The sequence below is a fragment of the Choloepus didactylus genome, chromosome 1 (assembly GCF_015220235.1).
Source record: "Choloepus didactylus isolate mChoDid1 chromosome 1, mChoDid1.pri, whole genome shotgun sequence".
NCBI lineage: Eukaryota > Metazoa > Chordata > Mammalia > Pilosa > Megalonychidae > Choloepus > Choloepus didactylus.
Genome location: NC_051307.1, coordinates 183,755,856 through 183,773,016, shown reverse-complemented (window position 1 = coordinate 183,773,016; position 17,161 = coordinate 183,755,856). Strand labels below are relative to the sequence as shown.

At 36.6% G+C, this 17,161-nt stretch overlaps 1 protein-coding gene across 3 annotated transcripts in view; it reads right to left on the bottom strand.

Moving 5' to 3' along the window:
- Positions 1 to 17,161, bottom strand: part of STT3B (STT3 oligosaccharyltransferase complex catalytic subunit B) — a 151,147-nt gene that overhangs the window by 41,113 nt on the left and 92,873 nt on the right. For all 3 annotated transcript variants that reach the window (XM_037846456.1, XM_037846469.1, XM_037846463.1), the window contains exons 4-5: positions 6,249 to 6,314; positions 3,900 to 3,999 (exon numbers count right to left, since the gene is read on the bottom strand). In XM_037846456.1, coding sequence (XP_037702384.1) covers positions 3,900 to 3,999; positions 6,249 to 6,314 — 166 coding nt within the window. The remainder of the gene's footprint in view (positions 1 to 3,899; positions 4,000 to 6,248; positions 6,315 to 17,161) is intronic.

Below are 17,161 nucleotides of genomic sequence, written 5' to 3'. Positions count from 1 at the left end.
TCTTTGAACTATGACACACACGATTCTCAACAAGAACAGACACTTAAAGGAAACCTCACTCAGGTCTATTCTTCTAGATAAGACTAAATGATTTATTGCATCTTTTTAGTTTGTAGAACATGAAAATTCTTTCTACTTACTGAGGAAAAAAAAAAGCCTTTTGATCAGATCATTAATTACTGCTAAATCATAGATAAGATCCTTGCTCTAAATATCTTGAGTCTTTATGAAAGAAGCTATTAGAAGATTAATTTTTACAAACTAAATAATGAATCATGTTAACAATGCAGGCAGCAGAAGCAACAGCATCTTTCCTTCAAGTGTGCATTTGAGGTCATTTCCCTCTTCCCACCCCAAATAATCTCTAAAGTGAATATTCTAGATAGTGAAGGAAAATCATATTTTAGGACACATTTAATCCTAGTAAATAACATATTTCATCTATAGGCTATTTATATGCCACAAAAATAAAACTGTACAGCCCTTTTTTGCTTTTAATACTTTAGACGAAAACCATTTTAGTTGAATGATATACCGAAAACCATTAATAACACTGGAGTGTTTTCCCAAATACTTTCTGGTAGTAGAATCTGGCTATATTGCAAAATAATCAAGAACATGCATTACAGAATGATTTTAACAGGGCCCAGGACCATAAAGACAGACATCTGTTATATGAGATAAAATCCGAGTAAAGAAGTTATGAGAAACTACTAAACACTTGTACCATGGTGTGTCATCTGTCAAACACTGAAATTATTTCACACAGATATTTACTTTTCTTGCCCCCATAGCCTGTTTTACTATATTCTTAAAGGGCGAATTATTTTTAAATAAACAAAAAGTTACTAATTAAAAGGTTTTTAAAATGTTCTATTACTTACAACCATTGATTACTGTAAAAGGTGAAGATATTACTTTCATATTGAACATTTCTAATCCATAAGATAACAGCAATTTAAAAAATACATTTCTGTAGTAAGGAAACAATACTTTTATATTGCTTTTTGAATTCTCAGCTAGTTTGCAGCTTTTATTTGAGAAAAACCAATTCTATTCTATGTTTAACTGTGAAGTTTTCATACTTGAGTTCTCATTTAAAATTTTACTGTAAAACGCAGGTAAATTTCTTATATAAATTACCCTCTAAGCAGTACTGGTTAGGTGTAAGATCTGAAACGTTGCTTCTCTTCTATTCGTCAATTAACTCATGTCCCCACCTCAGTAGGCTGCTGTAGTTTTAGTTATTTCACAATACTCCCAACTCTACTTTCCATGACAGAGACTTTCCCACGGTTGTAGAATGGACCATGGTAATATAGGTGGTTAAGTATTAGTACAAATAAAGATCCAACATCATAACTAATATATGGTTCTACCTATAGTTATAGAACTACATGTGGGACTATTTCTGACCTTTAGTCCATAAAAAAAGAACTCTTTCTAATGTTTTCCAAGGGATACTACTAAAACAAAGTATAATTTTATCAATTTAAAAAAAATAAGATTTGGTTCCATTTTTATTTGTTTAAACAGTTACTAGATTTTGTTTTTTTTTTAAATCTGTTAAAGCTATAAATTTTGAAATGTCAAATATATCTGGGAACAGAAAGATAGGAAACTGTATTATGTATATACGTGTGTGTATGTAGAAATTGATAGATAGCAGTTAAAATCTAAAATGGTAGAGAAAACAGAACAATAGCTGACATCTAAAACTGAAAAAAAAATTCAAGTAATAGGAGTATAAAGTACATTAGTGGTTAAAAAAGACACATACACACACACACAACAGAAAAAACAAAAAAAAACGGTAGTAGGTGCCTTCAGAATGAGAAATTAGGAAGAGAACCAGTTACAGGATAGGAGCTGCCGATTTTGTCAGAAAACTTGTGGCAATATTTGACTTTCCAATTATATAAATTTATCATCTTAAACTAAGTTTTAAAATTAAAAAAAAAAAAAAAAAAAATCAATCCTTAGATCCACACTGGGCTTTTATCCCCTCAGTCATTATAGTCACCTCTCTCAGCCTCTGGAACTCTTTTTCTCTCTTCATAACTTTAACATCAGCAACAGAAACAAGCACTTAAATTGCACTTTGTGTTAGCCCTGTGATAAGCATCTTTCCTTTATTAGCTCATTTTTCCTCATAATTCTGTGAAGAACTATGTTTTATTTCTACTTGACCCATGAGGACATTAAAACACAGAAAAATTAAATATTTGTTCAAAGTTACACAGCTAGTAAGTGATCAGGACAGGAACTGAATAATAATACTATTCCATTGTATGGATACACCACATTTTGTTTATCCATTCATTAGTGGATGGACATTTGAGATGTCTTCACTTTTTGACTATTGTGAATAATGCTGCTATGAACATTCATATACAAGTTTACAAGTTTTTGTGTGAACATATATTTCCAGTTCTCCTGGGTATATACCTAGGAGGGGAATTGGTAGGTCACATGGTAACTCTATGTTTAACTTTTTGAGGAACTGCCAAACTGTCAAAGACACTATTTTTTTTTTAACTTCTATTCAAATAAGTAGGCTTTATCTTTATGCTTATGGTTTCCAACAACATGATAATGGAATTCTTTTACTTTACTAAGGCACTGATTTCAGATCACAATTTCTCTCCAATTAAGGTGACCACCCATAAAAGGTTTGTCTCTATCATGGAAAATGACCTCTAAGATGAGACATAAAGGATAGTAAATATCCTTTCATAAGACTTGTTTTAAGTTCTGTAGAGAAAATAAAAATTTTCTAGAGAAAAACAGACTTGGTTTATTTTGTATAATATATATAACAGTTTTCAAGTTTGTGAAAATGTTTACTCTGAGAATGCTTAATTTCTTAAAAGTGATTAAGTTAAATTTAAATAATGTGATATGACAAATGTGAATGATTTTTATGATAAAAATCTCCATTCCCCAAAATAAAAGAAAATGGCTGACAAATACTAAACCTAGCCTGATTTCTGCAAAAGCAAAACAAAACAAAATAAACAAAGCACTTCTGTAAAACACCTTAACCTCATTAATATAAAAAGCAAAATACTAGAATGGCTACTATTAAAACAATGGAAAATTACAAGTGGGAGAGGATGTGGAGAAATAGGAATACTCATTCATTGTTGGTGGAAATGTAAATATAGTATAGCCTCTATGAAAAACAGTTTGGGAGTTCCTCAGAAAGTTAAGTATATAGAATTGCCGCATGATCTGGCAATCCCACTTCTAGGAATATACCCAAAAGATGAAAGCAGAAACTCCAACAGGTATTTGTACACTGAAGTTCATAGTAGCATTATTCACAATCGCCAAAATGGAAACAACCCAAGTGTCCATCAACCAACCAATGGATAAATAAAATGTAGTATATACATACAATGGGATATTATTCAGCCATAAAAATGGATGAATCTTGAAGACACCACATTAAGTGAAATAAGCCAGACACAGAAAGACAAAAATTTTATGACCTCACTGATCTCACATAATTAGAATAAGCAAACTTAAAGATTCTCTCTAGAACATAAGTCACTAGGGGATGAGGCTGGGGTAGGGAATGGTGAGTTAATGCTTAAATTATACAGAGTTACTATATGGATTGTTCATTAAAGTTTTGGTAATGGATGGTGGTGATAGGTTGCACGACATTGTGAATGTAATTACAGCACTGGATTATATATCTGAATGTGGTTAAAAGGAGAAATTTTAGGTAGTATATATGTTGCTAGAATAAAAATTTATATAAAAAAGCAAAATAAAGATGATTATTTTTACTATTTCATGTATAATACTTGTGAAACAGAAATGCACGTTCAATGGAAATAATGTATATGAAACATCTCTTAGTTGACAGATTCAAAATTCAAATCACTCACCTATATAGACTCTTTTGCTGTATCTCTGCATCAGTAACAACACAAATACATGCAGAGGAATAAGGTTGATGATAAACACATAACCACCCCAAGCAGAGACCTATGAGGAAAGAAATGCTGTTAAATGGCTCATATTTTTATTTTTTAAATAAATTTTGCTTGACATGACAATTTAAACATATAATGAGCAAATGTAAAAACACTAGGAATTTTAGCCATTTTGTAAGACACTTATAGATGAACTTTATGTATAGCCATTATATGGCTTTAATATAGCCTATAACCTATTTCTTCTTATTTTTATTGATAATCAACTAAAGAAAAATATGCTCCCATATATCCAGTATGCTTTCCTACATTAACTGGAGAAAATTTCAAATTAGATTAGAAATAAGAAATAAGAAAAGTAAGAATGTCATCATTTGTTAAGTGACAAGCAAAAAAGACTGTAATGAAAAAAAGGAGTTTTAAGATACATCCCATAAAATTTTTAAAGAAAAATGGCTTTTATTTCACTCATTTTTTGATGATAAATATACTGTAAGCAATTTTACTAAGAATAAGAACAATGAATTTTCAACTGAACTAAAGAAATAATTCAGATGATCTAGACATGCTTTGAGAGTCTCAAAACAAAAACAAAAACAAAAAAAAAACAGGGCTATGCTGGCATAAATTATTTCTTACACATGAATTTCAAAGCAATATCCCATGTTACTGTTTTAGCAAAATAATCCTATTTAATCAGAATACCTGAGGCTGTGTGGGTCTAAATTAATAAAGATTATAAAGCTCGTTCACTCTTAAACAACAGGATTTATTAATGTTTTTAGCATATTCAATGACAGGGATTTATATTTTAGTACGTTTAATAATAAGGAATAATGTCTTATCAAGAACAAAGTTCTTGGATGTGCTTTAATAGTTCAATATGCACACAAAAACATCAGTTTACTGCTTCAGTCACATGCTACTCTTTTCCTCCAAAATAATGTTATCTTCACTGAGCACCGGTCCTAACTGAAGGATTTCTGGTTATTTCCAAAATATGCCTAAAATAGTATCTGCTATTATTTAGTGAAATAGCATATGTCCTGCAGGATCCAACCACTTTAAAAGGGCCACAGATAATCTGGATGCACAAATTCTAAGACATCTGTCGAAAAAGAAAAAAAGTTAACTCAGATTAACATTAATTTTTAGCACAAGACTACCAGGTAGACTGTGATGTGGAAAAGAGAGTCAGGAGAAGGAAGAGGTAAAATTAAATCTCAATCTTAAATAATCTATTGAAAAAAAATTATGAAAGTAGTTTACAGGTTATCCTAGAGGATGTGACTGTTATTTAGGTAATGACTCTAAGGAACTGCTAGAGTTTTGAAAATCAAGCAATAATTCTAATGTGCTACCTTAGCTACTTTATCCAGTAAGGAGCAAAGAAAAATTGGAGCAATTTGAAAGTGAATTTGATGTTAAGTATCAAGAGGTACTTACTGGTCATATACACAATCTTTCACTACAGGGCTTTTACTTTATGTAAAAATTCCCTGGCCCATACAAATTCATGTTAAGAGTTTCATCCTTCATTTACTTTAAAGAATTTGGAAAAAGAGCAGAATGGATCCAGAAGAACATTTTTTCTACAACCTTCTCTTTTATTCCCTTAGTCTCTCTAGTCAATCTTCATTTGGGTTATCTTTTTCACCAAGACTATCAGGTGCTCTTATTTCTCTGCTCTAGGTTCACTTCAATACATGAGTAGATGATGACTGCCAAAAACACAGATTAATTTACCATCAGGCAAATTACTTAGTTAATTCCAGTATGTGAAAAACAAATTTTTAGTACTATATTTAAAATCATTTGAGTTTTAAGCAACAACCTACTTAATCTGAACATAAGTCTATGCTCAAGATTTGGCAAACCAAATTTCCTGCTACCACTAATTGGAAAATATTTTCCTTTGTAAGAGTAACTGAAAACACTAAAGGTAGGAACTACAGAAAAATAATATTAAAACTTTAAGCCTAGGTGTAAATGTCATTAAAAAGCTGTTATGATTGTTTGAAAGTTCTATATTTGTTTCACATGCTGCAATTACTGTATTTGAGGGGTTGAGTATCAGGGCCCCCTCTCCAAAACGCAAGCCCACAAAGGAGCCAGGATGGTGTGGGGGAAAAGAAGATAGTAAAAAAAAAAGAGGACATGTCCAACAAAATCAAAATCTAGACTTCAGGAGAAAGGAAGTGGAGAACTAGCCCTGGATGAGAAGACAGTAAGAAGAGGAGGAACTGGTTCAACTGCCAAAGACTTGTTAGACCTCATACAGATTCAAATATGAAATCTTACCATATAGAAATAGGATAAGCAGCAGCATACTGTCCAAAACACTGACCCAGTTTTTACAGATTTTACCTAAAAACAACAACAAAAAAATCAATTGATTGACATAATAAAAATGTTTATGAATGGTCCTGCTGAATTTTAAAAAAAGTTGAAAGTTTGGTAAAATTCTGCTGTAAAAAACAAGGTTATTTAAAATTTAAAAAGGCACGGAGAAAGTTATTCAGATATTTAGATCTACTTAATATATGCATGTATAACACTGGGCAGTGGTCAAACTTTTGAGAATACCTGTGATTCTATTTTGCTTTGTAGTTTTCAGTAACAAACAGTCTTAAAAGCAACAATTTACATTTCTTCATTTGTATGTTTTCTACCATAAAATGATTAATATTAACAAATTGTGGCCTTGAATTTCCAGGCTTCTCATGATGCTATAAGTTACACAGAAACAGATGTCATAAATCATATTTGAGCTGCCATAAGGGAGGCTTGTAATTTAAGGAATTCTATGTTGAAACCTTTTTACAGGTAAAGAAACACCAATTACACATTTGTTTGATAAACCCACATATTCATATTGGTCAGTTTTGCTATAGATTACAGCACTTTATAATTTTTCTTCATTTGAATATGTGATCCTATAAATTTCATGTATAATACTAAGCATCCATTTCTGAAAACTTTTCATCATAACATTTATAAATTTTCAGATGCTATAATCAATATCTTAAAGAGACTTATATTCCTAGAGTAGTTGCCGGGAGGTCCATTACTCTGAACTAAAAAGACAACTTGTAATCAATGGAAGTTCAAAAAGTTGACAAATCTGTCTTAAAGAAACTAATCAAATAAATTCAAATATATAAAGCTTATATATATTTTCACCTGTAAAAAGCAAAACATATTAGCACCTTCAGAAAACCAAACTTTCAATTTCAGAAATGCAAGCTCTAAATACTCATGCCAATGGCAAAGGGTCATCTTTAAGAAGAATCAAGTGCGTATTCAAAAGAAATGATAGCCACAAATCCCATTACAAGTAATTCTGCATTAAAAGAGCTATCTCCGTGTCCTGATAGGCAATTTTAAATTTAACAATGTTCTACGAAGCTGATTTCAAGGACTCTACTAGCACATTCCATTTAAAGCAAACTATAGTTGACATCTATATTGTTGGGGTAAAGAATTATAAAGGACAATACAATGGAAGAAAGAGAGAAGTAGTGAATAAAAAATAAACATTCTTAGTTTACAACACTTAAAGATGTAGCACGTTGACTTCCTTTAGACTAGTGAAAGTCTGCTTTGAATTCAACAACACAGCATGTGTGTGTGACAAAATACAACCTCCTTCCCTCCCCGTGAAAACCATAATTTTGAAAAGAAGGGTTAGGACTACTACTCTAGGTATTGCTTCTGCTCTCTGGCTTGTTAAACAACTAGATGGGTCTGTGCCAGTTTGAATGCGTTATGTCTCCCAAAATGCCATGTTCTCTGATGCAATCTTGTGGGGGCAGACACTATTAGTGTTGATAAGGTTGGAACCTATTGATTAAGCGCTTCCATGGAGATATGACTCAATCAACTGTGGGAAAGACCTTTGATTGCGTAATTTCCATGGAGGTGTTACCCTACCCACTCAGGGTGGGTCCGCTGAATTAAATCAGTGGAGCCATATAAAAGAGCTAACAAACAAAAGGAACTCAGAGCAGCTGTGAGTGACATTTGGACAGCAACTGAGAGAGACATTTTGGAGATGGCCATTGAAAGCAGACTTATGCTAGCTCAGAGTTTGCTCTAGAGAAACTGCAGCGTAGAGAGGAACATCCTGGGAGAAAGCCCTTTTGAAACCAGAACTCCAGAGCAGATGCCAGCCACTTGCCTTCCCAGCTAACAGAGATTTTCCGGATGCCATTGGCCATCCTCCAGTGAAGGTACCCAATTGCTGGACACTTTATGGTCTTAAGACTGTAACTGTGTAACCAAATAAACCCCTTTTATAAAAGTCAATCCATTTCTGGTATTTTGCATAATGGCAGCATTAGCAAACCGGAACAGGGTCCTATGCTAAAATTTTAGTGAATAGGGAAGGGGATACATATTAAGATACTGAAACAAATAATGAGAAAATTTCCCAGGGCAGAAGAAAGATAAGTGATCTCCAGTGGTGTTACCAAAATCTTATTCAAAGGCAGCGAGACTAAAAGATAATTTTCAAAAAGAGGGGCAAGTACTCCCGGGGAGGAATGTAGACCTGGCATCGTGGGAAGAAGAACATCTTCTTGACCAAAAGGGGGATGTGAAAGGAAATGAAATAAGCTTCAGTGGTAGAGAGATTCCAAAAGGAGCCGAGAGGTCACTCTGGTGGGCACTCTTATGCACACTTTAGACAACCCTTTTTAGGTTCTAAAGAATTGGGGTAGCTGGTGGTGGATACCTGAAACTATCAAACTACAACCCAGAACCCATGAATCTCGAAGACAGTTATATAAAAATGTAGCTTATGAGGGGTGACAATGGGATTGGGAAAGCCATAAGGACCACACTCCACTTTGTCTAGTTTATGGATGGATGAGTAGAAAAATAGGGGAAGGAAACAAACAGACAAAGGTACCCAGTGTTCTTTTTTACTTCAATTGCTCTTTTTCACTCTAATTATTATTCTTGTTATTTTTGTGTGTGTGCTAATGAAGGTGTCAGGGATTGATTTAGGTGATGAATGTACAACTATGTAATGGTACTGTAAACAATCGAAAGTACGATTTGTTTTGTATGACTGCGTGGTATGTGAATATATCTCAGTAAAATGAAGATTAAAAAAAAAAAAAGAGGGGCAAGTACCAAGAAAATGGAAAAGAGAGGAAAAGAATATTAAGAAAGTCCAATTCCACCTAGAGAGCTCGAAGGAAAAGCATACACAAATGACGAGATGAGCCAGAAGCAAAAGGGAATCGCAAGGGCAGAGGTGCAGCAGGCATAGGTCCAACAAAAGAAAAGGGTGGGAGAGCTAAGATGGTGGCACAGAGAGGAGTGAAAACTAGTTAGTCCCCCTAGAACAACTAATAAACAACCAGGAACAACTAGTAAATAATCTGGAATAACTGTGGGAGGACAAACGTGACCATCCACTCATCATACACCAACCTGAATTGGGAGGAATGCCAGACATCACAGCATAAAATCTGTAAGTAAAATCTGCGGATCCAAACTGGGAGCCCCTTCCCCCATGGCCTGAGCTGCAAAGCCTTGTGGAGCCAGACAGCAGCTCTCTCTGAGCAAGCGAATACAGCTCAACTGAGCTCCAACTGGGGTTTCAATTAACAAGTGTGGACTACTCAATACGAATCCCCAACAAGCAGACAGAGGCTGTGGGTGAAGACTGACATTGGAGAGCCAGGGGGTGGCTGCGGACTGACCCTGAAGGGGGCTTTCTGTCCCTGTTTCCGCTCAGTGGAGAAAGCTTCAGCCATTTTCAGTTCCCAGTGCTCTGACCCAGACAAGGGTGGAGGCAGCACAGGCAGAGAGAGAGACCACTGAAATGGTAATGACCTCTCCCTAGGGGGTCTATCTTCCTCAGAGGAAAGGAGTGGGGCCCCGCTGTACTACCTGCCATCCATTCAGAACCAGACCCCAGAGCCTAGGGGAAAACAGCCACAGGCCACACCTCCTTACACCAGTCTGGAGTTACAGGCTGAAAGGCGCCACCTGCTGGGCGGAAAAGCACAGTGATCCAAGGCGTCACAGGGTGTACCAATTTTCTAAGACACACCCTCAGGGAAACCAGATACTGACTAGTTCTTCCTTCTGGGACCGGAGCCTGTTTTGCTCTGGGAAAACCTGACTGGGGTAACCAAGGAAACCATGCACAGACAACAGAAAACGACAACCTACACTAAGAAAAATGAAGTTATGGCCCAGTCAAAGGAATAAACTTACACTTCAACTGAGATACAGGAATTTAAACAACTAATACTCAATCAATTCAAAAAGTTTAGGGAAGATGTTGTAAAAGAGATGAACCGTATAATGAAAACCAATGGGGATACATATGGTAGAAATTGAAAGTTCATAAAACCAACTGGCAGAATCTATGGAAATGAAAGGCACAACACAAGAGATGAAAGACACAATGGAAACATACAACAGCAGATCTCAAGAGGCAGAAGAAAACACTCAGGAACTGGAGAACAAGGCACCTGAAAGCCTACACACAAAAGAACAGATAGAGAAAAGAATGGAAAAATATGAGCAATGTCTTCTGGAATTTAAAGACAAAACAAAAAGCAAGAATGTACGTGTCATCGGTGTCCCAGAAGGAGAAGAGAAGGGAAAAGGAGCAGAAGAAATAATCAATGAAAATTTCCCATCTCTTATGAAAGACATAAAACTATGGATCCAAGAAGTGCAGCGTACCCCAAACAGAATAGATATGAATAGGCCTACGCCAAGACACTTAATAATCAGATTACCAAACGTCAAAGATAAAGAGAGAATCTTGAAAGCAGCAAGAGAAAAGCAATCCAGCACATACAAAGGAAGTTTGATAAGACTATGTGCAGATTTCTCAACAGAAACCATGGAGGCAAGAAGGAAGTGGGGTGATATATTTAAGATACTGAAAGAGAAAAACCACCAACCAAGAATCCTATGTCCGGCAAAACTGTCCTTCAAATATGAGGGAGAGCTTAAAGTATTCTCAGAGAAACAGACAATGACAGAGTTTGTGAACAAGACACCTGCTCTACAGGAAACACTAAAGGGAGCACTGCAGACAGAAAGGAAAAGACATCAGTGAGAGGTTTGGAAAACAATTTTGGGAGATAGTAGCACAGCAATGTAAGTAAACTGAACAAAGATGACTGTGAATATGATTGAAAGAGGAAGGCTGGGACCATGTGGGACACCAGAACAAAAGACAAAGGATAAAGACTGGAACTGTGTAACCCAGGGAAACCTAGGGTACTCAACGATTGCAAGGTGTTAAAAATAGGGTGGAACTGGCGGGAAAATACAATCTATGCAAACTAGAGACTATAATTAATGGAAACATTGTATTATGCTTCCTTTAATGTAACAAAAGCAATATACTAAAGCTAAAAGCATATGGGGGGAGGGCAGGGAATATGGGAAGGATATGGTACTCCTGGCATTGGTGACGTTGTTTGACTCTTTATTCTACTTTAGGTTAAGCTATCTATCCTTCTGTTGCTTTATAGCTGTCATTTTGTTGTTGTTCTTGCTTTTTTTCTCTCTCTCTTTCTCTTTTCTTTTTGTCTCTTTGCCTTCTTTGACCCTTCCTCCTTCTTTGTGGAAGAAATGGAGATGTCCTTATATATATAGTGGTGATGGTGCTGAATACATAAATACGTGACTATACAGGGAACAAACGATTACTTACTTAGGATGAAAAGAAAGGGGTTGATGAAGAAACCTTAAGGGCACAATGTTGAGTGAAATAAGACAGACACATAAAGGGATATATTGCATGGTCTCACTGATATGAACTAATTATAATATGTAAACTCATAGGCATGAAATCTAAGTTACCAGGATATAGAGTGAGGCTAAAGAATGAGGAGTTATTGCTTATTATGAGCAAAATGTTCAACTAGCATGAACTTAAAACATTTGGAAATGGACAGGAGTGATTGTAGCATGTTGTGAGAATAACTTAACAGTGCCAAAAGGTGTGTGAAGGTGGTGTAAAGGGTAAGCTCAGAGTCATGTATGTCACCAGAAGGAAAGTTGGAGGTTAAAAGATGGGAATGTATAAAACAGTGAATCTTGTGGTGGACAATGTCCATGATTAACTATACAGATATTAGAAATCTCTCTCACAAACTAGAAGAAATGTATGACACTATAACTAGAAGTTAATAATAGAGAGACATATAGGGAAAAAATATATACCTGTTGCCAACTATATATTACAGTTATTAGTATTTTAACATTCTTTCATCAACAGTGTTCTAGTTTGCTAATGCTGCCCGAATGCAAAACACCAGAAATGGACTGGCATTTATAAAGAGGGTATATTTGGTTACAGTTACAGTCTTAAGGCCATAAAGTGTTCATCAACAAAGGGTACCTTCACTGGAGAAAGGCCATTGGCATCTGGAAGACCTCTGTTAGCTGGGAAGGCATGTGGCTGGTGTCTGCTTGCATCCAGGTTGTGTTTCAAATTGGCGTTATCCAAGATGCCTGCATCAGTTTCCAACGGCCATCTTCAAAATGTCTGTCTCAGCTACCAGCTGCTCTCTCTGCTCCTGTGCATTCTTCAAAGTGTCCTTCTTGGCTATAGCAAGCTCGCTCCTGTCTGAGCTTATATAGCACTCCAGTAAACTAATCAAAGCTCACGCTGAATGGGTGGGGCCACACCTCCAAGGAAATTATCCAATGAAAGATCTCGCCCACAGTTGAGTGATCACATCTCCATGGAAACATCCAATCAAAATTTTGTCTCCAACCCAATCAACACCAATATGTTTCCTACCCACACAAGACTGCATCAAAGATCATGGCATTTTGGTGGACATAATACATCCAAACCAGCACAAATGGTAACAAATGTACTATAACAAAATTATGAATCAATAATGGAGGGGTGATGGTGGTTAGGGGTATTGGAGGATTTGATTTTACTTTTTTTGTCTTTATTTCTTTTTTGGAGTAATGAAAATGTTCTAAAAATTGAAAAAAAATTAATTGTGGTGATGGATGCACAGCTGTATGATGGTATCATGGGCAACCAATTATATACTTTGGATCTTTAGATAGTTGTATGGTATGTGAACAACCCTGATAAAAAAGACAAGGGCAAGGTGGGGTGGGTAGATTAACAGAGCAAATAAGAAATAGTTCAACTCAAAGCTAAAGTAGAAAGAAGGGTAGGCTATCTAGCAGAAGGAACTAGAAGAAAAATGTTGGCAGAGAAAGTTGAAAATGACCATTTAGTGTTCTGTATTTGTGTGTTATCAATTTATTGCCTTTCAGCTCCAAATGTACTCTTCAATATATGTTCTATGATAAACATCAGCATTCCTTTAATCTTCTATGATAAATATCAGCATTCCTTTAAACTATGTTAAGATTTCTCAATCAATTCTTTCACAGGCTACAAAGCTTGCTTCTTCCTAGGTTTGGTTATCTTCTGACTGGTCAGCAATCTCTGGGGTTTCTTGGTTTTGTGATCACATGGCAACGCACATGGCAATGTCTTCTTTCTCTTTCAGATTCCTTTATCTTCCAGTTTCTGGCTGCTCCCGCGGCTTCTCTTGCTTATAAGGACATCAGACATATTGGATTAAGTCCCTCTTTCATTCAGTCTGGGCACACCTTAAGTAATAACATTTTCAAAGGTCCTATTTACAAATGGGTTCACACCCACAAGACCAGAGGTGAGACCTGAACTTGCCTTTTGTAGGGGGACATGACTCAATCCCCAACAACCAGTGTTTATCAAATCAAATTACTTTACTATACTACAAATAAGTTAATTATCTAAAATCTCAGCCATAGGCCATTAAAATAATATGAATTAAATAAAATATAAAGAAATTAAATTAACAAAATATAAAGAAAAAAAATTTTTCTCCTTTGTTTTAGTTTGCTAATGCTGCTGGAATGCAAAACACCAGAAATGGATTGGCTTTGATAAAAGGGGGCTTATTTGGTTACACAGTCACAGTCTCAAGGCCATAAAGTGTCCAAGGTAACGCATCAACAATTGGGTACCTTCACTGGAGAGCCAATGGTATCCAGAAAACCTCTGTTAGCTGGGAAGGCATGTGGTTGGTGTCTGCTCTAAGTTCCGGTTTCAAAACGGCTTTCTCCCAGGACATTCCTCTCTAGGCTTCCCTGGAGAATGGCCAACGGTGTCCAGAAAACCTCTGTTAGCTGGGAAGGCATGTGGCTGGTGTCTGCTCCACGTTCTGGTTTCAACATGGCTTTTTCCCAGGATGTTCCTCTCTAGGCTTCAGCTCCTCAAAAATGTCACTCTTAGTTGCTCTTGGGGCATTTGTCCTCTCTTAGCTTCTCCGGAGCAAAAGCCTGCTTCCAAAGGCCGTGTCCAAAATGTCTCTATAAGCTGAAGCTCCTCTCTCAGTTCCAGAGCATTCTTCAAAGTGTCCCTCTTGGCTGTAGCTCCTCTTCAAAATGTCACTCTGCTGCATTGAGTTCCTTCTGTTTGTCAGCTCATTTATATGGCTCCAATGATTTAATTCAGATGCACCCTGAATGGGTGGGTGGAAATTACCCAATCAAAGTTATCACCCACAGTTGGGTGGGTCATATCTCCATGGCAACATCCAATCAAAAGGTCACACCCTAATCAAAAAGATTAATCAATCTGCCCCACAAGACTGCATCAAAGAATATGGCTTTTTCTGGGGGACATAATACATTCAAGATGGCACACCCTTCCAAAGTTAGTTGAAATGGGATCACAGGAAGATTTTTTTAAAAACGGATATGAGACATTTCTAATTTTGTGGGAGTGAAATTCAGAGATTCTGGGGTGGGGGGTGGGGGGTGGGAGGAAGAATGGGGACAGGGTAAAAACTGGATAAAGTTGTCTAAAACAACCATTTCAGGGCATTGGAAATTGACTAAATGCAGACAAATAAATTGAGAAGCATTTACTCTTGAAAACTGCTAGAGCTTCCAATAATAGGGGGTCCATGACCTTTTGCCTGAGACTACTGTCAAAGCATTCCCCTCTTCCCATTAAGCTTGGTTGAAAAGAACAGCAGTTTCATCTTGTCAAACTACTGGGATGAGATGGACAAGGAAACTAGCAGCTTTGCTACCTAAGAAGACTTGATATGGAGGTGAGGATGGGGACAGTGAAAAACAGCTTTGCCAGCTAAGAATGACAAACTTGGGAACAAATGGGAAAAACAATTTCACTAGGCTAGAGCTGCAGTACCAGCTTGGGCAAGCAGCAGAATCATCAGAAACTGAATGAGGTGATCCTGGAAATGAGAAAGCCACAAAAGGGTTATGACAGGCTCTCCAGGCATCACTGGTGACTAGGAAACTATGCAGGTGCACAGGGAAAACCTAAGAGAACCAACTAAAAGTAAAAGCCCAAGGAAGACTTGAGAACTGGCTATAACTATGAATGCAATCATCAACTCACAAACTGATCAATCAGCAGAGTGGGAACTTTATGGATTCAAGGTGTTTCAGCACAAACTCTGCCCAAATCTTTGGGCCATTTCATATCAGTTCTGACCTCAAAGAGACAATGATGACTGAAGTTATTAGGCCAACCTCCAGGAGGGCCTAGGGACTAAAAGTTAGCCATGGAGGCAGTCATGACTGAGCCCTAATAAAAGCTATAGACACCAAAGGCTCAGGTGAGTTTCTCTGATGTGGCGGGGGAGTAATGCATCCTTGAGGATGATGGAAGCTTCATATGGCATCCCTTCCAGATCTTTCTCTATGAGTCTCTTCCTTTGGCTGATTCTGATTTGTATCCCTTGACTATAATAAAACTATAATCACAAGTATAGTACTTTTCCTGAGTTCTGTGAGTTGTTTTAGTGAATCAAACATAATCGTGATCATAGGAACCCCCAAATTTGTAGTCAGCTGGTCAGAAGTGAGGGTGGACCTCAGGACCTCTGAACTTGTAGCTGGTGTCAGTACCTTCTGCCTCTGTAGTTAGAACTTGATCTCTTTGCAATAACCAAAATGAAAAATTCAGTAATTATACTTAACAGCAAATCTGAGATGGCAGAAGAATCAGTGAATATAAAGGGAGCTCAATAAAAATGGCCCAATCCAAAGAATGCAAAGAAACATGGAAATCTAAAAAGAAGCTAGAGAAGAAGTGACAGAAAAACTAGTTAATGAAACAATGATCGAAAACTTCCAATTTGATGGCAATCATTAATCTGCAGATCCAAGAAGCCTAATAAACCCCAGATATGAGAAACACATACCATATTTGTATTTAGACAAATCATAGTTAAACTACTGAAAGCTTAAAGACAAAAACTTGAAAAGGAAAGGTGGGAAAAAAAACTATAGGGAACAAATATGATTAACAGCTAACTTATCAGAAAGAGATGGAGGCCAGAAGGCAGTGGAATGACACATTCAACGTGTAGAAAGAAAAAAGTGCCAACCAAGAATTCTATACCTGTGCCAGTTTGGTTATATTATGTCCCTCAAAACACCATTATCTTTAATGCAATCTTGTGGGGGCAGATGTATTAGTGTTGATTAGGTGGGAACCTTTTGTTTTGTCTCCATGGAGATGTGACTAGTAACACCTTTGATTAGGGTGTGACCTGTTGATGGGATTGTTTCCATGGAGGTGTGGCCCCACCCATTCAGCTTGGGTCTTGACTTAATTACTGTAGCCCTATAAAAGCTCAGAAACAGGACTTCAGAGGAGCTGCAGTTTACAGAGACATTTTAAAGATGGCCGTTGGAAGCTGACACTGACATTTTGGAGAACGCCATTTTGAAACGCAACCTGGGAGCAAGCAGATGCCAGCCACGTGCCTTCTCAGCTAACAAAGGTTTTCGGATGCTATCAGCCATCCTTCAGCGAAGGTAACCTGTTGTTTATGCCTTACCTTGGACACTTTATGGCCTTAAGACTATAACTTTGTAACCAAATAAACCCCCTAAAGCCAATCCATTTCTGGCGTTTAGCAAGATGGCAGCATTAGCAAACCAGAACAATATCCCATGAAACTATACCTCAAAAATGATAGCAAAATTGAGAGAACTCATTACTAGTAGACTTGCCCTACACAAAATACTAAAAGAAGTCCTTCAAGCGGAAAGGAAATGATACCATATAGAGAAACTCAGACCATGGGAAGGAAAGAGCACTGAAAATGGGGTAAACATAAGATCTCTACATTTTTGTTTTCTTAATTTCTATAAAAAAACAAAAG